Below are 24637 nucleotides of genomic sequence, written 5' to 3'. Positions count from 1 at the left end.
CGTTAGTCGCAGCTGCACTTCACCTCAAAGGTAGGTTAATACATTGGATTTAACTTAACCAAAGTCCCGCAATTAAAGGAAAATAAAAAAAATGTTTCTAACAAATACAATGAAGACCATTAAAATAATTCACTGTCAGTTACTGTCGCTATGAGTTTGACGAGATCAGCTGCTTCATTTGGTTCTAACCTAACTTTAACGTTAGGCAAAGTTCTCTCAGTGATCGAGTGTTTATATGATAAGATAGATGTTTAATGCAGAAAGTTGGAATTATGTGTTGGTAAGAAGGTTTTTAAAAAAGGTTTAATTTAAGCCTGAAGTTCAAAGGTGAAAGAAATTTCACGTTTGATTAAAGAAGAAGGTAATAAAGAAAAAATAAAGAAATAAAAAATAAGGTAAGGTGATAAAATATAATAGATATATATAATCAATAAATAAGGTGAAAATATCAGATAAAAGGGTTTTTTGTTATAAGGAATGAATAGGTCAAAGGTCAAAACAAGAGTACTGTTAAAATTAATAGGTCAAAGGTCAGATTAAACAGGTTAAACAGAAGGGATCGGCAAAAATTAAACAAAGAAATAATACATTAAACAAGGAAATAAATTAAAAGTCTGAGTTAATGAGAAATTAAACGTTTAAATCAGGTCAAGAGTTAAATTTTAAGCCTTTGTTAGTTAAACTAAATAAAATAAGCTGAATAAACGATTGGAGGAAAAAGCAAAGATGTTGTGATCAAAGCTCTTTTAAAATAGGTTGTACGGCATAAAGAAAAAAAAACACATGTTTCAGTAAATTGTGAAACATGTTCACTGACAGCTCAGCTTCAGCATCTTCTTCATGCTGTGACTGCAGCCGTTCAACTCTGTTTCTCTTTAACCCAAATCATCACAACATGGAAATATAATCATCAAAATGATGTGACTGGAAGGATGCAGCAGTCTGTGCTCCACCTTTCTCCTCCACACCTGCAGGTGGAGAACATGGATGCATGAATCTCTACAGAGTTCTTTGAATATTATCCGTCTTATCAGTTTTCAGTGAACAAAAATCCTCACAGAGCCAAAATAAGCAGTTTGTATCCAACATAACTCAGCTGGACTCTGATGCTCCGTATAACAGCCACACATGAGTCTGGATTCACTCAAAGCATTGAACAAACTTTATTGTAAATGAAGCTTTTGGACATTTATTCTCTGATATTTGCTCTTCAGCTCGAGTCTCCATCAGTGGGAACATTTCCTGATTCAACTTTTCTTCTGTTCAAATCAAACTCCATGAGAATCAAAGTGTGAATCAGAGTCCTGATGATCAGATTCTATAGAAACATGGAGACTGTAGAGGATTTACACTCAATATGTTCATTTGGTCCCTTCAAGAAAAATCAATCATTCATCAAATAAAATCAGTCGTTGATCGACTCAGTTTGATTGACAGGACAGATGATCAGAGGTGCAGAGTTTTTACCTCCATCATTAGGACAGGGTTCGAAGTATGGGTGGAGTTTGTGAGTGAAGGAGCAGCCAGTAAAGGAGTAGATCAGAGCTGCAGCACCTACATCATAAAAGGAGACCAGACCCTCCTCATAATCCACAAACACCCCCACCTTCTCAGGACCAGGATGAAGACAGAGATCAACTGGAGGGTCATCAAGAGCTTCGTACTCATTTCCATTTCTCAGCCACACAGTCCAGAAACCATTTTGAGGACTCAGTGTGATTTTTCCCTTCCTGTTAATCGACTCTCTGGCGACTCCTAAATCCCACTCAGTCTTTCCTTTAACCTGAACCTCAAAGTAAAATCTGCCTGAAGAGAAACTCTGCTCTCCTAAAACCATAACACACAGAGAAAATCTCTCTGGGTTGTCTGGAAGTTTCTTCCTCACATCACTATGATACACTTGTTTTCCATCATCAGACAGGATGAGTTCAGGATGAGCTGTATCAGGATCCAGAGTCACATCCACCTCATACTGCTGCACCCTCTGCAGCTCAGCCTCAAACAGCTTCTTCTTCATGGGTTTCCAGACTGTCTCCTCCAGCTGAGCCACAGCTCTCCCCACAGTCCCCTCATATGATGGTGGATGAACTCTGACCTCTGTCCAGTCCTTGCTGGGTGGAACATCTTTCAGGGAGGAGAAGCTTTGGAGGAGGTGGAGGTGGTCTTCAGAGCGTGAGAGCTGCTCCACCTCAGAGCTTCTCTCCATCAGCTCAGAGATTTCCTGTTCCAGATCTTTGATGAGACCTTCAGCCTGTTTCTCTGTAGTTTCCTGTTTGTCTTCGATCTCCTTCATGAGCTCCTTCAGGCGTCTCTCAACAGACTCCATCAGAGCAGTGAAGACCTGAACACCTTCTGCTTTCTGTCTGTCTGCAGCATCTTTACTCATCTTCACCGACTCTGTGATCTCCTGAATCTTCAGTCGTCTCTTCTGGATCATCTGCTGAATCTCAGCCTCTGTCTTCTCCAGCTCTGCCTTCTTTCCTTCATATTCTTCTCTCAGAGGAACAAACTCGTGGTTCTTGTGGTCTAAAACAGGGCAGAGCATGCAGACACATGTCTGGTCGGTCTTACAGAACAGCTCCAGAAGTTTATCGTGCTTCGTGCACATCCTGCCTTCCAGGTTCTCCACAGCATCAATCAGCTGATGTCTTTTCAGACGTTTCACTGTCAGATGAGGCTCCAGGTGAGTCTGACAGTAGGAGGTCTGACACACCAGGCAGGACTTCAGGGCCTTCAGTCTGGTTCCAGTGCAGAAGTCACAGGGAACTTCTCCTGGTTTGGCAGCTTGTTGCTCTGAGCTGCTGCTGCTGGCTTTCTGCTGAGCTTCACGTCTGAACTGAGCAACCATCTCAGAGATGAAGGTGTTGACCCTCAGCTGAGGTCTAGTGTAGAAAGTCTCTTTACACATGGGACACTGACAGCTCTGATTCATGTCCCAGTGCTGACTGATGCAGGTTTTGCAGAAGTTGTGTCCACATGGTGTAGAGACTGGATCAGTGAACACATCCAGACAGATGGAGCACCGAAACTGATCTTCAGATCGCAGATTGCTGGCAGCAGACATGTCTGCACTCTGAGGGAGAAAGAAAAGAAACATTTGATTCAAAATTCACTTTAAATCTCATTTTTAAAAAGAGAGAAACAAGCGTCAGTAGTCTGAGCAGCTTGGAAAGAAAAGCGTCTGGACTTCTTTGAGTTTCTTGAAGACGTTTCATCAGAGAAGCTTCTTCAGTTCTCAGAGTAACTGGTGGAGACCCAGCAACACACTCAGACACAAACTGGTTCATCCCAAACACAAACTGAACATCGTAGTGTCTGCTGTACAGTGCAGCGTCCAGATGAACAGAATAACTTTGGGGATGAAGATAAAAACAGTCGTTAGAAAGATGTGAAATTGTTTCTCTGACTGTTTTACAGAAGCTCCAAGATTCATCCAGATCATTTTATACTTGAATAAATCAGTTTGTTGGATATTTTCCATCAATTACTGTGAAGTAAACTTCGACCTTGTTGGTGACTAAATCCTTCTTATTGTAAGTCCAGATCAACGAGCCATTAATATTAAACAGTGACTGTTCCAATAGAAGTGACAGTGAGGAGGACAATGAATCATAAACCTCAGAAATGTGTTATTAACTGTTGATCCAGTATATTAATGGCATTTATGAGAACATGTTTATTCAGTGGTGTCTGTATATTTGCTCCATTTGTGCGTCATTAAAAACTGTTTTCTCTCACAGATACTGGAACATCACAGCTCCTCACAAACTCAGGATATGGAAGAAGATGAACTTTTCCAGTCACTCGCTGGGATACAGCATTCAATTATTCTGGATCCTCAGAAAACATTGATTTATTTTTGTATTTCAATATTTGTTTGTCCAGATCAAAGATTTATGTTAGTAGAGAAGAAGCCACCATGATAAAGCCTGTGTGTGAAAATGAGATCAGTGAATTTTGTTGATCAAAATCACATTTAAGGAGGAATTCTGTCCTCCAGTTTGTTTAAATAAGCTTTGGGATTAAACACCATCATCTATGTTTGTGTCTGATGACATGTTTGATCCAGTTCAGCTTGAACATCACAGCTGATGTGTGAACTCTGACATATTTAAAGCCTGATTATCAGGATGATTCAAACACATCTGTTTAAATAATGAGATTTATGTTTCCACACAAAGTTATAAAGTGAAGCATCGACTGTTTTCTGAATGATTCAGGAACATCTGTGACTCTTACAGGATACACTAAGTCAGACAATCTCTCTTTGTAAAATGTCTGAATGACTTTTTGAAGTACTGACCAAAATCTGCTGGTTTACAGTATCAAAGGCTTTATATCAATAAAGAATAAACAGGTGTTTTCACGTCTGTAATCCTTATGATCAATCAGATCCAGAATCAGTCTAATAGGAACAGGAAGTGATGAATAACCAGGAAGTGTGGAGTCAGTCTGAAGTCCAGAGCACAGTCTGAGTCCACAGTCCTGAGCAGAGCCACAGTGAGACTGAAGCAGCAGCTCGATGTTCCTACAGTGGATCTGTGGTTACATGAGCAGATTTCTATGGATCCAGTGTGACTGTGATGAGTCAGCATGAAGTGAACAGAGTGAAGATTTGTGTAGAAACAGGAAGTGTGATCAGCTGCACTCACCACTGTTGCTGAGAGAAACCTGATGGACTCCAGTGAATCTTCTTTTAGAGACAAACAGGACTCGACTGCAGCTCTGCTGCTGCTCTCTCACACTTTCACTTCTGCAAAATGACGTTGAACTTCTCGTCTTTGCTCCGCCTCTTCCTGCCTCTCCCTTTATCAGCCGGTCTGTACTCAGTGACTGTGTGCAGCGGGTGGGAGGAGTGAGGAGTGGGTTCACACAGTAATGACGGCCTCAGGTGATCAGGAGAAACTCACCTGGATTTCCTTTTTCCACAGCAGACTGAGAGCTTCAGGTGGACCCTGAAGGAGGTCTCAGACACAGGTGGTAAAAGTTCACACAGTGTGTACTGAAGTAGAAGTACTACTGTTAAAAATACTCCAAGTACTAATTCAACTTCTTTACTCAAGTAAAAGTACAAAAGTACTGGCTGTGAAATGTAAGAGAGTAAAAAGAGCTGATTGAAGAACATTTCTCACACATGTGTTTATACAAAGCTAACTGAACTTAACCCAGAAAAGCCTTTAAAACAACCTGCTGTGGTTTGGAGTAGAGATTCCTGAATTTACCAGGTGCACCTAAAGGCAGCACAATTTAAACCGTAAATAATGATGTAGGTGCGCAAATCCTTCTCAAGCGTCACACCATCAAATGAGCCGGCTTATGTTTGTTGCACTTCTACACTAAGTTTTACGCCAGCGTTTCTTCTTTGCTGATTTTTGTTCCACAAACCAAAAGAAAAAAAGAATCAACCTTTAATATATTTTCATGTGTTTATCAAGCACTATGACATATCACACACACACACACACACACACTGAGTGTGTCACTGATAAAGCTGTGACACAGCAGCTCACTCAGTCCAGTCCAGGTAACAGACTCACCTGTTAGCAGCAGCTCTGCCCTCACAGAGCTCAGCTGCTTATTTTAGTCAGCAGGAAAAATGAATATTATGGACTACAGCAGTCTGTCAGGGCCGTTCAAGGACACAAAGTCACACACAGGTTTAAACTATTAGACTTAAAGATCCACAAAGTTCGATGCACATTTATCTTTAACAGGAGCAAACGGCCTGATAAGATAATATAAGAACTCATAAAAGCTCATTTATGTAAATCTCTGCTTGAACCAGTGAAACAGTCTCACACTGATTAAACACCATCACTACTTCAGTAATGACAGAGGGGCGTAGGCGTGCTCGTGGGACAGTCCTCCTTCCTCCAGCTGTGGAAACCAGATGTGGAAGCAGACTCCCTGAGGTCTGCAGTCCAACACCAGTGTGAGCAGAGAGGACTCAGCTGCTGGGCGGAGCTTATCTTCCTGTTCTGTTCAAATCCAGCATTAAACTCTTCTTCTGTTCATCTCTTCAGTCTGATCATGTCTAACAAACATCACTGTTCACCTCCTCCTCCCTCTGTGACTCATTCATGTCCACTTTACTCCTTAGTAAGTCTCCACAGCTCCAAACCAGCTCTGCACTCAGAGTTAGTCCATGTTTATCTAACGGGTCCTTCCTGCTCAGATTGGAGCAGGAAGGACTCGTGGGTCAGAGGGGGTGTGTCATGATGTTTGTCTGATCTTCTCTGAAGCTCTGATGCTTCCTGACAGTCAGCAGCTTTGACCTTTGACTCAAATGAAGCATTTTCACTCCATCAGAACAGCAGAAACACGCTCGGGGTCATCATCATTATAAACTTCTATTGTTAGAGAAACAGCTGCAGAACATCTGGCTGAGGTTAGTTAGCTGTTAGCAGAGGAAGGCCAAAGGACCTTCATCTTCCTCAGGGCTGAATACACAAGAGATACTGTATATACACACAGGCTGCTCATCACCAGCTCCTCCTCCTCAGACTGTTTCTTCAGCAGTCAGACGTTCCTGTTCTTGGTTCCTGTTCCTGAGGACACAGAGGACAGTCAGACACTCACATGGGTCCGTGGGTTTGATGCTGGAGTCTATCCCAGCTGTGCCAGCTGATCAATATCCTACAAACAGACTGATCGGTTCTCTGATCTGTGATCGATCAGCTGGAACTAGGATGAGGATCAGAGCCAAGAATTAAACCAGGTTCATACATTCATACATGCACGGGCAGGTGAGTTCCTGTGATCATGTGACCCTACACATCCTCACTCACTGAGCTCATTTAAAGTGGACCAGCTGCAGTTACCATGGTGACCTCACAGGTAAACACAGACACCACTGTGACCCTGCAAACATACCTCTTTTCCACTTTAATCTCAGATTTTGGTGCCCTCCTCCTCCTCCTGAGACGTGCCAGCATGTCTGCCATGGCTCCCTTTAAGGTTGCTGCAGAGGAGAAAACAGGAGCGAGTCTCAGAACTCATCAACTTATTTCTACATCACACACACAAACCAGGTGACCATGTGCAAGACTCTTTCCTCTCAGCTGTGGTTTAGTTTGAATTTGAATAGTGGAAATACTAAAATCACTAGTGGAACATGAGTGACCGTCCAAGCCTGCATGGACCCAGCAGAGCTGAACACTGACTCTGGTCAGGTCTCCAAATTCAGGCTGTTAGATTTATAAAACTGCACAACTCAATCTTAATGAGCAAGATTGAGTGAATCTGATTTCTGTGATTGAATATGTGGATGGAAATCTGGGTTCACAGCCTCTTATTTGTGCCCCTGCACGGTATTTACCACCGGCAGATAGAGGCTGACATCCAGAAATCCTACCAGTGGCTGGACAAAGCTGGACTGAAAGACACCACAGAGGCACTAATCATGGCAGTACAGGAACAAGCTCTGAGCACAAGATCCATAGAGGCTGGGGTCGATCACACAGGGCAAGACCCTTTATATTGTACAGTAGATCGTACAACAATAGATACAGAGAAAAACCCAACAATCATATGACCCCCTATGAGCAAGCATTTTGGCGACAGTGGGAAGGAAAAACTTTTAACAGGAAGAAACCTCCAGAAGAACCAGGAAAGGGAGGGGCCTTTCCTTTCCAGTCACCTTTCTCACTCACTATATGTTAATAGACCTCTCTGCCTTGAATCATATGTGTTATTAACCTCTGTCTCTGTTCCACAGCATGTCTTTATCCTGTCTTACTTCTCTCACCCCAACCAATCACAGCAGATGGCCCCGCCCCTCTCTGAGCCTGGTTCTGACGGAGGTTTCTTCCTGTTAAAAGGGAGTTTTTCCTTCCCATAGTAAGATCTACTTTACAATATAAAGCACCTTAAGACGCCTGCTGTTGTGATTTCGTGCTATATAAATAAAATTTAATTGAACTGAACAGAAGAGTGCAGCTTTAGGAACAGCAAAGATACTGTGCAGGACCCTCAAGCTCTGAGGCCTCTGATAGATAATGTCAGGTTTTTGTTTCACTCTCGGTTTATCAATGATTGCGTGTTTATTGAAGATGATTCTGGGTTATGTAGGTGCCTGAGATATTTCAGAGTTTCTCTGGTAAAGGAGCAGGAGAAGGATGGACTCTCATCATATCTCTTTATACATGACATGAGCCGTGTCCAAATTCATGGGCTGCATCCTCCTGAGGACCCGGCCTTCGTGGTCTACGTGGGCCGGGTCCTCAGAAGGTCGGGTCAGCTGGAAGTAAACGGCTGTGAAACTGGACGGTCTAGCCTTCAGATTAGTGTCACCGCTGTCTCAGTGGAGTTTAATAAACTCGGCCGTCTGCTCCTTGCTATCTAAACTATAACAGGAAACTGACGTAAGTTCTCGAACATCTCACACTTCTGTTTAATCAGTTTTCTGTTTGACATGTATTCAGCTGTGTGAAAACCAAAGAGGAACCCAGCCAGGGGATTAATAAAGTTTTACTTTATCTAATCTAATCTAATAACTTTAATCTCAGCCAACTGATTTACTCACGAACAGATAAAACACTGATAAAAGCAAAAACAATAACATTTTTAGGTTGTCTAAGTGACTTATATATTACATTTAACCTGAGTAGCGAAATGATGAGTTGTGCCGTTCTCGGCTCTAGTGACCCTCGAGCTCTCGGCTCGCTATCGAGCTGGTGGGTAACAGACGTCTCCGAAAACGTCGGAACACTTTTGCAAATATGCGATATCTTGATAAACCGAGCAGATATTTGAAGTTTACATACCCACATTCTTGCCTGAAAATATGTTTAAAGTTTATTTTGTGACCCAGAAAGAGTAATAAGAGTAATTTTAAAATTTAGTAGCGGCCGCCATTGTTGAACACTGGAATTGACTGAGCCACGCTATGAATTCTGGGATATGGTGGGCCACCAAGTATACACCAGACCCTTCCTTCAAATTCGGGGAAAAGGAGGACGCATTTGTCGGCTGCATTCGGAGGAGTCTACGAATTTGGACAGCCTTCGTCACGTCGCTGTGACGTAATCGGCCTACAAATGCGGCCTCAGGAGGATGCAGCCCATGATTTGAACACCCACATGATTTATTAGTCTGATTGCATTATTTAGCAAATACTCACTCAGACCTGTGACTTGTTCACTCACCTCTGACACTGAGAGTCACTGATTTCTGTAGCAGCATGTGTCCATTCTTGTTGTAGACGGTGCAGGTGTAGACTCCACTGTCAGTGAGGCGGAGGTCTTTCAGGGTCAGACTGAAGTCTCCAGTTCTCAGTGCATCTTCATCCATCTCTGCGCGACCTCTGTAACCCTGGTGCTGTTTGTCTGGCTGGCTTTGGCTTTTCTGAAACACGCAGACTTTGGTGTGTTTGGAGTCTGAGCGTGTCCACTCCACTGTGACGCCCTGACGAAGGTCAGCTGTGGTTTGAAAGGGCAGCAGCACAGACCTCTCCCCTTGTGTCACCTCCAACACGCCTACTTCATTATCTAAAAAGAGACCAGAGCAGAACATGTCAAGTACAGACAGACAGACATCAGTGAGGTTGATCCTCCATCATGTCCTCTGCTGTGTAACCAGCAGCTCTTCATCCTGTTTTCAGTGTTTCTCTGACTTGGAGCTGAACTGCTTTTGTGTTTATGTGTGAGGCTGCACAGCTTTCTGTTGCTTTCTTTACTCTTACACATTCACTCTCAAACAGCTGGAAACAGCTGGACTCACAGCTGAACAATGTCCTGAACACTGCGACATTTCTTCATCTGAACAGTTTTAAATGGATGGAAAAATGTAACATGTCAGCAGAGTATGACTTTTTTAATTCACTTTGTTTCTGTGATATCAGGTTATCACAGATCCATCAGCAGATCTTTGATTACACTGATTCATGTTCGATTCACACAAACAGCTGTTACACTCACCTGTGACACTGAGAGTCACCACTTTCTGTAGCAGGATGTCTCTGTATGTGTTGTTGACGGTGCAGGTGTAGACTCCACTGTCACTGAGGTGAGGGTGTCTAAGGGTCAGACTGAAGTCTCCAGTTGTCAGTGGATATCCATCCATCCTGGCACGATCTCTGCGAGGCTGGTGCTGTGTGCCAAAATTTATAGCTATGCACTTGTATACTTTCACACTGTTGTGTCTCCACTCCACTGTGGTGCCATGAGGAAGGTCACGTGGTATTTTGAAGGGCAGCATTACAAACTTTAGCCCTTGTGTAACCACCATCTGCATCCCAACATCTAAAAGCAAAATATCAGAGTACAGACAGACAGACATCAGTGAGGTTGATCCTCCATCATGTCCTCTGCTGTGTAACCAGCAGCTCTCCATTCCTGTTTCTCTGACTTGGAGCTGAACTTCGTGTGTGTTAGAGAGGGATATTATACCCCTTATGTCAAACTGAGTGATTTATGGCCCCCCAATAAAATATTCATGAGCTCAGGAAGTAAAGGAAGTAATAAAGTAATAAAGGAAGTAATAAAAATATGATATTCATAAAAAATATGATATTCATAAAAAATATGATTTTCATAAAAATTATGATATTCATCCAAAATATGCTAGTTCATAGCTCATTGCTTTTTCTTCCCCCAAAACCAACTAATTGATTATTTTTTATATCAAATAGCATTCTTTTATTTTTAAGCTATTAAAAAAGTTTTTACTTTTTTTATGCTTTAAAAAACGCCATCTACTGGTGGGTCAGCGCGTGAGCGCGCACCGCGTGCGCGCCCCTAGCGCATGTGTGTCTAGGAGCGCCCGTGAGCGCGCCTGTGTCTGGGACCGTGCTTTTGTGTGTGTGAAAACATGTTAAACCAGTATAAATGTGCTTAGTTAAACTTGTGCTTTTGTAACGTTCAGTATGGCCAGAAATACAGGGTGCATGCCTTTGGGGAACACTTTATTTCATTTTATATGCATTTGTTTAATCCGAACAAGGAGATTTAAAATCAAACTCAGAATCGCAAAAAGAAAAAAGTCTCGCGATCTCCCCGAGCATAAACGCACCGCGGCTCCCAACATAAAAAAAAACTTTCTTAAAAAACTCTTTTTCTCCAAAAAACGCACCACAAAAAAACCCCGTACAATTACTCCCTAAAACTCTCTCCCCGCTCCCAACCCCCAATCCTTAGGAAATAAGCAGGGAGAAACTCCTCAAAAAATCCTCCGTATTTCTATCCAAAAAACCCTAGAATAACTTGTAGGGACCCCCTCATATACCCTAACCCTTATATTCGATAACAGGGGAAATCCTGAAAAAACCCTTAGTCTTTTTCTTCAAAAAACCAGCCCTCTCACTAAAAATCCGCGCAGAGTCTAAGTCCTCCTTTTCGCTCTTGCTCTCACGGAACTTCAGCCAGAGCACAGTTTTTCCTACTTGTTCGTTCCCTGGCTCAGCAGGCGAATGCTCCATTGCCTAGTTTGAAAATTTGCGCCGGAGACCAACTCCGCCTCCAGGTAAACCTTACTGCCCCGCTGCCAATCACATAACATTCGCACCCCGGCTAGCCAATAGCGCTCAGCTTGGATTTACCTGTTCAGCGATAGGTTAACTTGCTGGCTCCCATTCAGGATAAATAATCTAACATTTCAACGTAAATTTAACTGTTTTTTCTCTCAGAAAAACAAGTTTTCTCCTTTTTTCACAAACAACATGGCCACCAGACCTACCAACCTCACTGTGGTCTCTCAGACCCCGGTAACCAGCTACAGAGCCTCTGCCACCCCCGCGCAACTCACACGAATAGGGTTCAGCCAGCACCCGCTAACCGAATGTAGGACAGAATTCATCACAGCTCCGGCGGATTTTGGGGTTATGCCTTCAGCCTCACAGAGAGCGAAATCTATTTCTACTAGCTAAAAGCGGATCGCCTTTACTTTTGTCTGAATGGGGTGTTTTGAGCCTCATCGCTACGCCCGAAGTGCAGAAGAGCCTGCGGGAAACGAGCTCGCAACAACTGCGAACCAGGGATCAGCAACAACTGCCGTTGCTTTCCCTATGTGCATATCAATCGGTAAGTGTTAATCTTCCTCTCTAACTACATTTTTGCATTTTCCTTTTGACCATTCTCTCAATCCTTTCATTTAAGAAAAAATATATAACAATGGTTTGTAACACGTACAATACACCTTCCATCCATTCGTTTCCACTTATCCTTTTTCATGCTCGCGCGGTGTGCTGGAGCCTATCCCATGTACAATACACTTTAAATATATATATATATATAAGCTCTAGTTTAACTCCCGTGAAAGCGTATACATTACATGTCTACATCACCTATCATTTCCTCATCAGGTATCATGTTATGCTCCTTTGATATTTTGCTAGTTTGCGTGTTTTAAAACTCTTTTTGTTTTTCTTTATATTTTTAGACTCTGATTTAAGCCTGATGTGTTAACCTGATCCCTGCGAAACACCAGCTCTGCGTGGATTTTGACCACAAGTGACCGGATGTTGTTTCCAGCCTGAGGTTGCCTGAAATGCCGTGAGGCTCGTTTGAAAGATTGCGCCCGAGACCAACTCCGCCTCCAAGGCGTGCCTACCTTTAGCTGCCACCAGTGAGATATCAGAGCCGGGCTCCACATATCCAATCAGGAGCACGAGCAAGACAGCTTTTGCTGACTCTCCAGAAATATACAAGTCCTTACCAACTGCTCTGCAACCCAGTGTTTCTGGTCCCCTCACCAACATCGCTTTTTGAGAAAATTTTTATGAACACCCAAAAAGAGACGTTTTACCCCCCAGTACAGAAGACTGGATCTGAGGGCAACAGCGGGGACAAATGATCGTAATGAAGCGACGGACATTTCATGGCTGGTCTTAGATAATCGTGAGTTATTGTGTCTTATGGTGAAAAGTACATAGTTTTGCAAGAGGCATACAAGCACTGTGGAAAAAGTAATCGTGTTTAAGTCCTCTAAAACTGTTTTTGTGAACACTCTGCTCCCTACGTTATGCTTTAAAAATGTGATACATGTAATGTGATCATCAAAGAACATGATTTTTTTAAACTTTTATTCTTATGCTTTTAAAGTGTGTCAGATTATCATAAAACACTTATTTGTATGTTATAATGTTTTTCTTACACCATGTGTAATTGTTATAGACACCTTGTTCATTGTATCAATGTGTAATTATGTATCTTTGATAAATAAATAAAATATTTAATCTTGTATTTGTGTACTTTCTGCTGATTCAATAGTCACATATCGCTCCGATAAACACAGATGTCTGAAAGAAATGTTTGATGGAACAAAGGAAACAAGTGTCTTGCTGCTAAACTTTTTAACTGACCATGGTTTAAATGAGAAAATGCCATTAGGAAACTAGCAGCCCTAAGTCTTTATGTAAAACATGAAAAACTCCATATCAGTGATATCTACAAAGGTGTACTCATTTCTTTGTTATGGTACTTTACTGTTCCAATGAAACAAAAAAGAAAATCTCATTTTAAAGTACATTTTTCGGCCATCCTGACCTATTTTCAGGGGCAAGAATGTTCATGTTAGACTGTGTTTTAAATCAGGTTTTGATCTTAAACTAACTATCACAGCACTGATTTTACTGATTACAGTTGTAATCTCAATTAGAATCCCAAACTGGCTTTTCTCCAGTCAGTGTTATGGTAAAATTTAACTTGTTCTTTTGTGTATTTGCACATGGCCCATCACAGGACCCCTTAGTAAGCTGTACAGCATAAGTTTTCAATTCACTTTTGTCAGAAAAACTTCACAGTATGAGAAGTTACAGCATAGTTTCTCCAAATGTGTGCTTCTTTTTCAGTCAGCGTGCTTTTAGAGCATCTACATTAGCTCATGTAGTAAAAGTACAATCAGTAAGTGTACTTTAACATTTGAGATTCCGAGTGACTCTTGCTTAGATCATGTGAACTATTTCATCAACCTTTTTTTGTATAATGCATCAAACCTGTTCAAATCAGTTTATTTTCAATTTATTTCAACTAATCTAGAGACAAGGAACCTCTTTTCAGCTTCTGTGATGCATTTACTTCTCACACCTTAATCTAGATGTTAGTGTTCTCAAAGTTAACATGTCTCATGTTACCATCATGTATTTCTAAAACCCAGCCTCAGTCTATGCCCTATAGACTCTCACAAGGAAACACCATTGATCTAGATATTCACAAATTTCATCAGGACATCTCTAACATCTAAAGTTTTTGTTGCTTTTATGTTTTACATAAAAACTTTAGATTTTCAAATGAAAGCAAAGTGACATGCAAGGATATTTTTCTTTTGTGATGTTGCTTCAGAAATCTCAAACACTAATTATTCTGGGAATTCTTATGGTCAAACTATGTGATTTTCCAAAGGGGTGTGTGTGTGTGTGTGTGTGTGTGTGTGTGTGTGTGTGTGTGTGTGTGTGTGTGTGTGTGGAGTAAAATGACCTTCTTCGTATGATGTTGAAGACTCTTCCATCTCCACAGGAAGAGTCTTTTTGTCTTTTCTCCACTGTAAGAGATAGCAAGGGAGTGTGAAACTTTCTTTGGGGGAAAGACCAAAGGCGTGAAAACAGCTGTGTACTGCCTTTTGTTCCTGTAGGAGGTATTTAACTGAGAGCCATGCTCACCCTCTGCGCCAGCGATGGCAGTCCCTCACCATGCTTGGTTTCTGTACTTTTGTCTTGATTAAACAATGTTAGCTACCGCTCATCACTTGTCTGCAGGCTTTATTAAATGGAAAACTTCCACAACAACCTCTAAACAATAGTTTATGGATTTCTATCACCTGCAACACCATGTAACACTTGGATGTTAGATTCTTTACCAGTCAGTGTTGTTAGCCCCAACCCCCAGGCTCCAGGGGTCTGAGCTCTAACCCTGGCTGCCAAATGTCCCCCCTGAGGCCTTTGTGCCTTTTACCAACACACTAAGTTTGTAGTCCTATCTACTAATATGATTTTATTTTTGATTATAGCACAACGTTCAGTTAGGTTACTATTTTGACTTTCTCACTTTGAGCACATTTCTGACCCGATACTTTATCAAACTTTTTACTCCAGTGTTTTTGACACTAACAGCTGTACTTCTACTTAAGTAAAAAATGCCTGCACTTTAGCCACATCAGTTGCCACTTTTCTGGAGTTTGTGCAGTTTTTATATTGACACTTTCAACGTTTTACATGTTATCCTTGATCACTGTTCTAAACAAATTAACTTTTCTTGACATCAAAGTAACCCAAAAAAGCAAATATATGTCCAGTTCTCTTTACTCCAAACTTGGTTTAAGGCTATGCTGTTGTTGTGATATGGCCATACAAATAATATTAAGTTGAATTAATCTTAAGAAAAATATGGTTGCTTCATGGCTACCTGTTCAGAGAATTTGCAGACTTTTATGGAAACTGTCACAATGTAACACTCACACTGTCAAAAACAGGGTTGATCCATGTTTCTATAAGCACCGATTCATATATCAACAGCTCTGAAAATCCTTTTTTTTTAAGTAAAGCAGAACAGGATCTCTGTGACTCTAAAACACCCAACCAAACTGGCAATCTCCTTTAAACAAATGGAAGTAGTTTATGGCTCTTTATCACCTGCAACACCATGTAACACCTAGATGTTAGACTTTTTTTTACCAGTCAGTGTTGTTAGCCCCCCAACCCCCAGGCTCCAGGTGTCTGAGCTCTAACCATCGCTGCCAAATGTGCCTCTGAGGCCTTTGTGCCTTTTACCACCACACTAAGTTTGTAGTCCTATCTACTAATATTATTTATTTTTTTTATTATAGTACACGGTGCAGTTAGGTTACTACTTTGACTCTCACTTTGAGCACATTTCTGACCCGATACTTTATCAAACTTTTTACTCAAGTGTTTTTGACACTAACAGCTGTACTTCTACTTAAGTACAAAATGCCTGCACTTTAGCCACATCAGTTGCCACTTTTCTGGAGTTTGTAAAATTTTTACATTCACATTTTCAAGGGTTTATGTGTTATCCTTGATCACAGTTCTAAAAAAGTTAACTTTCTTGACATAAAAGTAGCCCAAAAAAGACAAATATACGTTCAGTTCTTTTTTACTCCAAACCTACTGATCGGAAAACATTATGTGATGGTGGAAGTTTTCATCCTATCCACCTCCAAAACAAGTTTACCTGTAAGCCAACACATTAGACTTAAACAAATCTGTGAAATTCCTGAACAATATGCTTTATGCAGTAGCAGTAGTACTAGAACTAGTGCTAGTAGTCCTAGTATTGTGCAGCAACCAGGCTTCAAGAGTGATCACTATTCTGGCTTGCAAATTGTGAAAACATGTCACAGTCTTAGCTGCAAATCAGAAATGTTGGTAAATTTAAAAAGGGGTTTAAACTTCAGGTTTGGCATAGACACAGACTTTATTAATGCCACATTTGGGAAATTCACATGTTACACATGATTTAGGTCACCTGTTAAATCCCCAGAGCAATAATCACATCAGCATCATTAGCCTGAGTGTTTATCTTCCAGGTGAGTGAGTGGAGTTCAGTGTGTGTGTGTGTGTGTGTGTGTGTGTGTGCACACATGTCTAAATACAGGACACTTTATAAAAGTTATTGGTTGTTCATGAACTGTTTCATTAAATGTAAAAAAAAAAAAGTGAAAATGGAGATGACTGAATTCATACGTGTTCACAATGTAGTGACTGTGTTTCTCATTTCTCCAATAACTTGAGTATGTGACTAATGGGACCGACCAGCTGCTGGTTACTAAAGGTGGCGGTACAGTCGGGGGCGGGGCCTATTATTAAATTATATTATTAACTGTGAAAGAGTGTGGAATGGACACGCATTCACGAGTTGCAGCAAGCTGCAGTATCAGCAGTAGGAAGATGTTTGATTTCCGACCAACATAAAGACAGTTCTAGGACATCAGACACTCAGCTCGATCTCACCAGGCAGAAAAGGTGCCTGGACTGTACTTTTTTAATTCTCAAACAATATAACAGTACAGCGCTTATTTTGACATGTCAACGAAGAGTCATATACAAGTATAAGTGGAACAAAGCAGTAGTCAAACAAAGGAACATTTAAAGAACAGTATAGGTCAGGAATAAAGCAGCATACAAGTACAGTAAGGTGACATAACATATACAAGTATGCATAAACAATCTAGTTACATCAATCAAGAAGCTTGAGCTTTATTTAAGTTACACTTATCTAAATACAGCCTCCCACAGCAGGGCTTCATTTTTAAAACCAACCAAAATTGGAGTAATTTTCAAGAAGCGACATTTGTGAATGAAAAATTTAGCAACTATAATTAAGTTGTTAATTCTATATTCTTTTAAATTTTCTGTAACCTGGACTGTACTTCCTTCATTCCTTCATCAGTAGCGACTGTTTGGCTGTGAATAAATAATCGTGTCCATTTCACACTGAGCAGAGGCAAAGTGTTGAATCCACACTGTGGACCAGCCTGTCTGTTTATCGCTTGCTGTGACACAAGATGATAATCATGTCTGAGTCTAGTTAGAGTAGATAGTGGCTCTGAGGATCACAGAGGTGATCAGGGGTAGAGGACATGTAACCATGACCTGCTGCATGGGCTGAGAGTCTGAGAGCTCAGCTCCTGGAGCAGGAACAGGGTGTTAAAATTAACTTCAGGATGGGACAGACTGTGTGAGCACCTGGTGGGAAGGATTCCTTTAGGTTCATTCACTGATGTGTTTTTAATGTAGCACGTTTTATTTTGGCTTTATTAAGAACAGCAGATGAAGATAAAATCATTTTTATTTGAGAAATGTCCTGAAACCATTTTGTCCCCCCGCCTGGATCTGTTCTTTGTGGGGTTTCTATCAAAAACAGTTTCATGGGTCTCACAGAGCGTTTCAGACATGTTTCAGAGACACGTTCAGCTGATTCAGGTCTCAGGACTGAGACGTTTCCTGTGTCTGATCCAGCAGCATCACTTCATTCATGTCTTCATGTCTTCAGGTCCTCCTGAGGTCACTTATTGTCAGGTGGCCATCAAACCTCAGAGGAAGGCTGGCAGGAGGACAGGTAACACAACAACCACACACATACACAGTAATGGATGTTTTCATCTACAGGCTCAGAGTTGTATTAATATCCTTCCTCTCGCTCTGACTCTGTAAACCAGTATATTACTGCTCTGATGTGGCCTCTGTAGAAAAGAGTGTCAGGCCCTTGAAATGCACACAGGTGGGTAGGAAAACCTTTCATATCTGTGATGTAGATACATATATGAAGTTGGTACCCTGAACTTTTGAATCCACCTTCACAAAGTGCATTTTGGGTCAAATTTAAGGGTGATATTAGCATGTGATTAAAAAAGCCTCCTTTAGATAAAGGAGACCGATCCTTTTTGCCAAACTGCTTAAAGAAGTTGTTGAAATGTTTTACACTGAGCTGATGTCATGAGTCATGATGTCAGAGCTCTGTGTGTATGTGAGCTTCCTCTGGCATGTTGAACAGGTGAGTCAGCACTTAGATCTGTGGGAGCTCTGTAAAGTGTTCACAGTGACTGTGGGTCAGTAACAGCTGCTCACTGAGTCACTGACACACACTTCAACATTGTGTGACATCCCACTGACTCACAGCTCTGCAGCAGTTTCTACTGCCGTCTGTAGAGGGCGCCAGAGGCATGGATGTGAAAAGTGTTAAAGGCAGATGACGTCTGTGAAGGTTCTCAGTCATCCAGGTCATCGTAGTCAAAAGAGCTTGCAAAGAAAAGCGTCTGGACTTCTTTAAGGCAGATGACAGTGTGCTCTGTGTGAAACGTAGAATAACCCCGCTCTGCTTTCTAATCCAATGTTTCCTGTAAAGTCTTCTCTGTATGGACCTTTGTCTGATTTTAAAGTGTTACATGAAGAAACTTGAAGCTTTTTATGACTTTATGAATAAAACTCACCTGAAATCTTCCTGTTTTTACGAGTGCTGCATTCAGATGCTGATATTCAGCAGCTGGTGATCACAGCTCACAGCTCAGATATAACAGGACATAATCATTTAAAGTAAAAGCTGAACATACACAGTCAGAGCCAAAGACCTTTAACAAAAGCAAAATGAACACAGTAAAAATGAACATGTCACAGGAAATCTATCATGAGGTGTGTTTGAGTGTTTATGAAACACAGTTTTATGCACTAACCAGCAACCAGCAGAAGGCGTCTGTGAGCCAGTCCTGTCTGCTCCTGTTTCATTGTATTGATTCTGTTCTTCTTTCAGTCTCCTGGACATAGGTCGTGTCCAAATTCATGGGCTGCATCCTCCTGAGGACCCGGCCTTCGTGGTCTACGTGGGCCGGGTCCTCAGAAGGTCGGGTAGGCCGGAAGTAAACGGCTGTGAAATTGGACGGTCTAGCCTTCAGATTAGTGTCACCGCTGTCTCAGTGGAGTTTAATAAACTCGACCGTCTGCTCCTTGCTATCTAAAATATAACAGGACACTGACGTAAGTTCTCGAACATCTCACACTTCTGTTTAATCAGTTTTCTGTTTGACGTTTATTCAGCTGTGTGAAAACCAAGGAGGAACCCACCCGGGGGATTAATAAAGTTTATTTATCTAATCTGATCTAATAACTTTAATCTCAGCCAAACCGATTTACTCACGAACAAACAAAACAATGAAAAAAGCCCAACAATAACATTTTTAGGTTGTCTAAGTGACTTACATATTACGTTTAACCTGAGTAGCGAAAGTCCGCGGTGATCTGAACATGATGTGCCGGGAGTTGTGCCGTTCTTGGCGGCTTCAGTGACCCTCGAGCTCCCAGCTACCTATCGAGCTGGTGGGTAACAGACGTCTCCGAAAACATCGAAGCACTTTTGCAAATATGTGATATCTTGATAAACCGAGCAGATATTTGATGTTTACACAGCTACTTTCTCGCCTGAAAATATGTTAAATGTTTATTTTGTGACCGAGAAAGATTAATAAGAGTAATTTTAAAACTTAGTAGCGGCCGCCATTGTTGGAAACTGGAGTTTGGCTGGGCCGCGCTATGAATTCTGGGATATGGTAGACCGCGAAGGACACACCCGACCCATCCTTCAAATTTGGGGAAAAGGAGGACGCATTTGTCGGCTGCATTCGGAGGAGTCTACGAATTTGGACAGCCTTCGGCGCGTCGCTGTGACGTAATCGGTCTAGAAATGCGGCCTCAGGAGGATGCAGCCCATGAATTTGGACACAACCATAGTCTAACTTATAAAGGTGACTTCAGTCTGAGTGTGACATGCAGTAGCGGTTTTTGATACGGGCGACAGGGGCGATTGCCCGGGGTGGCGTCATGGTGGGGGGCGGCATCACGGGCATCGGCAAAAAGTGTTTTTTACTCGTACTCATGCTTCCCCGACGTCATGCCAGCGCATATCGAGAATGTCGTAGGCACAGATTGGGTTTCTATCGCCCATTTGCTGGGAGTAAGGGCGTCCTTCGTTTGCAGGTGCGCCTGGTGCTTGCTACACAGGGAGGAGACGGTGGGGCGGCGGGGGATTCTCTGGCTGGCTGGCGCAGCATCTAATAACCAACTCGCAAAATAAAACAAAATTAAAACAAACCAACAAACATGAAAACACCAGACATTATGATACAGACTTATAATATGCACCGATGTCAAAATTCTATACGCGAAAAGTGAGTGCGAGAGCCCTCGGTGCGCCTGCTCGCTGCTGAAGTCAAAGTAAACTTTATTGTCATCTCCGCTACATACAGTCCAGCATATAGAGAGACGAGACAACGAGGCTCCAGTTCCAGCAGTGCAAGTAAACAAACAACAAATATAAGAAGAGTAAGAAAATAAATATACACTTTAGGACTCGGGGTAAAGGGATCAATAACAATTTAAAATTTATAATTTACAGTTTGATTTAAAGAGTCACACACAACCCGTCGAAAGGGGAGGGGGGCCTGCTTCTTCCAAATAGAGCACTTTTCATTCACAATGTTGTAAATCCAAGCCCATTAAGTATTCATGTTTTGAATCCTGGGTTGTGTGAAATCACAGAAATACACCTTAGACAAAGTGAATCTGTGAACTAAGGTGTAGGTCTGTTAGGTTATGTTGTGGTGATCCTCGGGTTGGGAGTATTGTGTGCACTGGGGATGATCTGATATCGTCGTGTTGGTGTTGTTCCCAGATCATCATGAAAATGTTGTTCCAGGTTCAACATTGCAAGTGACCAATCACATTGTTGTGAAGCGCTTTGGGTGCCCTGAAAAGCGCTAATATAAATCCAATCCATTATTATTATTATTATTCTTTTGCGCGCCAAGCAATTTGTGCATTTATGAAATTCCAATGTTGCAAGGACAATATCAATTCTTCTTACCGTTTATTAAAGGGTTAGGGTCCGTTGATCGGCGGACAGAGGCGGTTTCTTGCAGCTTAAGTACAGTTTCTTGTTTTACCGCATTTTTTCCCGAAGTCGCAAAAGTATGACATCTTAACATCAATGTGCCCTCTAAGCTGCGCACGTGCGCAATTGCGCACTGCTGGCACAGTCTCTGCACACAGAAAATCTGTGTTGCGCACAAAAAAAAAAAAAATCTAACCTGAATTGAAATTAAAATTAATACTTTAACAATTCTGTTTTGCAGTGTTAGTCAGTGAGTGACTGGCTGCTCCCATATGGGATTAGAACGATGCCACCTTATCCCATAGTCCAGCCAATGATGCGATTTACATTCGTATATACGCAGCTAATCAGCGTCGTTGACAGGCTATGACAGCGTCCTTATGTGCCGACACCGGTGTTTTAGCTAGCAAAGCGGCGTGGCTGATGTGCAGTGAAGCCACGTTAATGACAACGTGTACAACCAATGGGGATGTGAGCAGGACAGACGGAACAATTGACGGAAAAGTGTGGACTTTATACCAGTTTTTAAATTGTGTTGATAGGACACGTAAAACCAGAGTTATGATAAAAATATCTGCAATGTTCGGATTTTTTTTCCTGAATACTATCGTTGTTCATATTTACTGCGGGAAGAAACGGTAATAACGGCGTTTTATAAGAAAAAGGCTCGAAAGCCTGTGAGCAAAAACAAACTCCACCCCCTTTCCTATTCGTCCAAAAATGTACCGTGTCGACCAATCAAAAAATGATATGGCAACGTGGCATCTAGTTGATAAGAAACGGGGGGAAGTTTTAGGAGTGACAGCGGTGCTTTGAGACGTGAGAGATTTGAGACGTTTAGAGCAAATCTTGTGTAGTTAGTGTGTAGTGTAGTCAATAGTTTTGTTGTGTGTGTCAGAACAATGAGGCAACTGCTGAATGTTACAGGTGTTACAGCAGTGATACATCTCCTGCTGTCAGGCCTGCAGGTATCAGGCTGTTGTTCTCCTTTATCTCATAGTGGACAGAAATTATTATTTGGAGTGGCACAAATAATTTGTGTGGCATCAGATTTGATGCAGAACAGCTGATTGTTCTGTAAATAGTTTGAAATGTTTATATAAAAACACCTTGGCTGCATTAAAAAAAATAGCTGCATAAAAACTTGTTTGCCAAACTGAGTTACTTTTTTAAAGAAGTAACTATATAATTAATTGCCCAGCATTGGTCATTATATACTGTATTTTGCAGACAGAGAGTTACAGACTCTCTCAGAAAACAGACTCACAATACAAGTCAGAGCTTTTTTTAAAAAAGAAAGAAAGTTGTGTTTTCAAAATTGGAGTTCAAGTTATTTTTACTTCCAATAGTGTTAGCATACTACACAGGTCATGAACAAGATTTTTTTTACATTTTCATTGTAAGTGGGCTAAAGCAGTTAATTAAAAGTAGTCTAACATAAATGTAAATGCTGTAATTTGATTATTTTAATAAACCATGTAATTTGGATGGATTCGATGCTGGTGTGACCACAGTGCACACGTCTGATGTTGCTCACAGTGGTCCAAAGGATCGCTCAGGGAGTTTGTGTGTTCGTTCAGACACATGAAACATTAGAGGGAACATTGCTTAACATTCTGATTGGTCAATGTCGATCCTGAAGTGGAGGAGAAACGAGCAAAAGATACAGGTAAGCAGATGTGTCATTGGATAATGGCAGGTCATCCTGAAACAATCAGAATCAGAATACTTTATTAATCCCTAAGGAAATAATGTGGGTTACAGTTGCTCTAAAAAAATGGTAAAAATAGCAACAGTAACAAACTAAACTCCAAACAATACATTATGTTACAGATTTTAATATTAATTAGTCATTGTCAGTTGTTGATTTGTCCTGTTCTCATTGTATGACGAATTATGATGGCTGTTTGGTAGCTGTTTGCATACAATGCATACTCTCTCTCTCTCTTCATATGTGTGTGTTTGTTTCTCTGGTGAGATTCAATATGTTAATGTACAATCCTTAATGTTTTACGTTTGTGTGTGTGTGTGTGTGGGTGCCAGAGGGAGTGTTCGCCCGGTGCGCCAAACAGGCTAGGACGCCACTGGTGACATGGACACAAACACCTGTGCTGTCCTTTTTAAAAATAAGATACAAGATGGACGCTGTCATTACTGTGAAACTGATTCATGTTTTTCCCAGCAACAAACCACACATGACCAAACATGTCCGACACCTGCAGAAGAACCTCAGGCTGTGTCCCAATTCAGGGTCTGCACGCTTGAAGTACGCATTTTAAGTGCGATTACGTCACCGCCACGCGACGACGGCTGTCACAATTCAAAGTGCACTTCAAATGCATACTTCAAATGCATACTCCAAATGCGCCGTCGATTTCCCCAAATATCAAGCGTGGTCCGGTGCACGCTTCGTGGCCCCATATATCCCACAATCCATAGCGCGGCGGTGGGTGTGGATAATTTTGCCGCAAAATACGGCCGAAGGGAGCGGCTGAAGAGTGAACTGTCAGAAGTAAGTACTGAATATTATGTCACTTATTTATGTGCGAATGTTTAAGAACATTAAAACATTACTGTTGGCCACATGTCGGCAAAGTTATGTGACATTAGTGATGTTTGTACTTTCAGCGTTTATTTGGTTTTAAAGCCTTTAAAATATAATAATACAATAGTTGACTTTAATCTTACAGAGAATGTGATGATTTTATGGATAATTAAAGTCAGTCATATATCCACAAACACAACAAGCTGAAAGTCAGTGATGCTGCTCGGTTTGCAGTCCTGAATATGACGGCACAAGCAGGATTCACTGCACTGTTAATGTTAGCTATGTTATATTGCTGCCTCTGTTCGGTGGTGTCGAGCCAAACAGACTTTAACGTGTGTTTGAACGAGCTGACGGTTCACTCGTTAAGCTGAAAGAAAGATGCTTTAATCACAGGAGTCACACATGTGTCCACTGGACCATCTGGGAACTCTTCTTGTTTAGCACTCGTAATAACACAAACACTAAATCCTCCTTCTCTTGTGCTGTTTTGTAGCAGTGTATACACCTGAGACTGTCACCTGTCTGTCTGTCCTGCACTCTCTCTCTGTTTCTTTCTCTCTGATTGTGGAATAAAAGTATGAACATGTATTTATAAGTTACACTTGTGTTTGAATCCTGCAGCTTATCACACATTTTATTTCCATGTGTGACAACTGCAAGTGTCCAGAGTGAGGACAGACTGAGGGACCCACTGCTGCACATCATCTGTGAGGCTTTGCAACCCTGATGATCCACCAGGACAAACTCAGCAGTGTGT

The 24637-nt window shown here is 41.5% G+C and overlaps 2 protein-coding genes and 1 long non-coding RNA gene across 3 annotated transcripts; 1 reads left to right on the top strand and 2 right to left on the bottom strand.

Annotated features, from left to right (window-relative positions):
* Positions 1-1139: 1139 nt before the first annotated feature.
* Positions 1140-4796, bottom strand: LOC109199798 (E3 ubiquitin-protein ligase TRIM21-like). The gene is made up of 2 exons (XM_019355127.2): positions 4653-4796; positions 1140-3073 (listed from the first exon to the last, which is right to left on the bottom strand). The coding sequence occupies exon 2, from the start codon at positions 3062-3064 to the stop codon at positions 1406-1408; it is 1659 nt and encodes a 552-aa protein (XP_019210672.1). The 5' UTR covers positions 3065-3073; positions 4653-4796; the 3' UTR covers positions 1140-1405.
* Positions 4705-23605, top strand: LOC112844759 (uncharacterized). The gene is made up of 3 exons (XR_003217507.1): positions 4705-4829; positions 8673-8675; positions 23566-23605. It is a non-coding gene; the product is annotated as an uncharacterized LOC112844759 (long non-coding RNA).
* LOC109199800 (matrix remodeling-associated protein 8-like) lies at positions 6487-10237 on the bottom strand. The gene is made up of 4 exons (XM_019355133.2): positions 9918-10237; positions 9147-9488; positions 6874-6961; positions 6487-6548 (listed from the first exon to the last, which is right to left on the bottom strand). The coding sequence occupies exons 1-4, from the start codon at positions 10231-10233 to the stop codon at positions 6500-6502; spliced, it is 795 nt and encodes a 264-aa protein (XP_019210678.1). The 5' UTR covers positions 10234-10237; the 3' UTR covers positions 6487-6499.
* Positions 23606-24637: the final 1032 nt, after the last annotated feature.

This window comes from Oreochromis niloticus, unplaced genomic scaffold, assembly GCF_001858045.2.
Source record: "Oreochromis niloticus isolate F11D_XX unplaced genomic scaffold, O_niloticus_UMD_NMBU tig00001364_pilon, whole genome shotgun sequence".
NCBI classification, from domain to species: Eukaryota; Metazoa; Chordata; class Actinopteri; order Cichliformes; family Cichlidae; genus Oreochromis; species Oreochromis niloticus.
The sequence above is the reverse complement of the archived record's forward strand: the minus strand, read 5'-3'. Positions and strand labels throughout refer to the sequence as shown.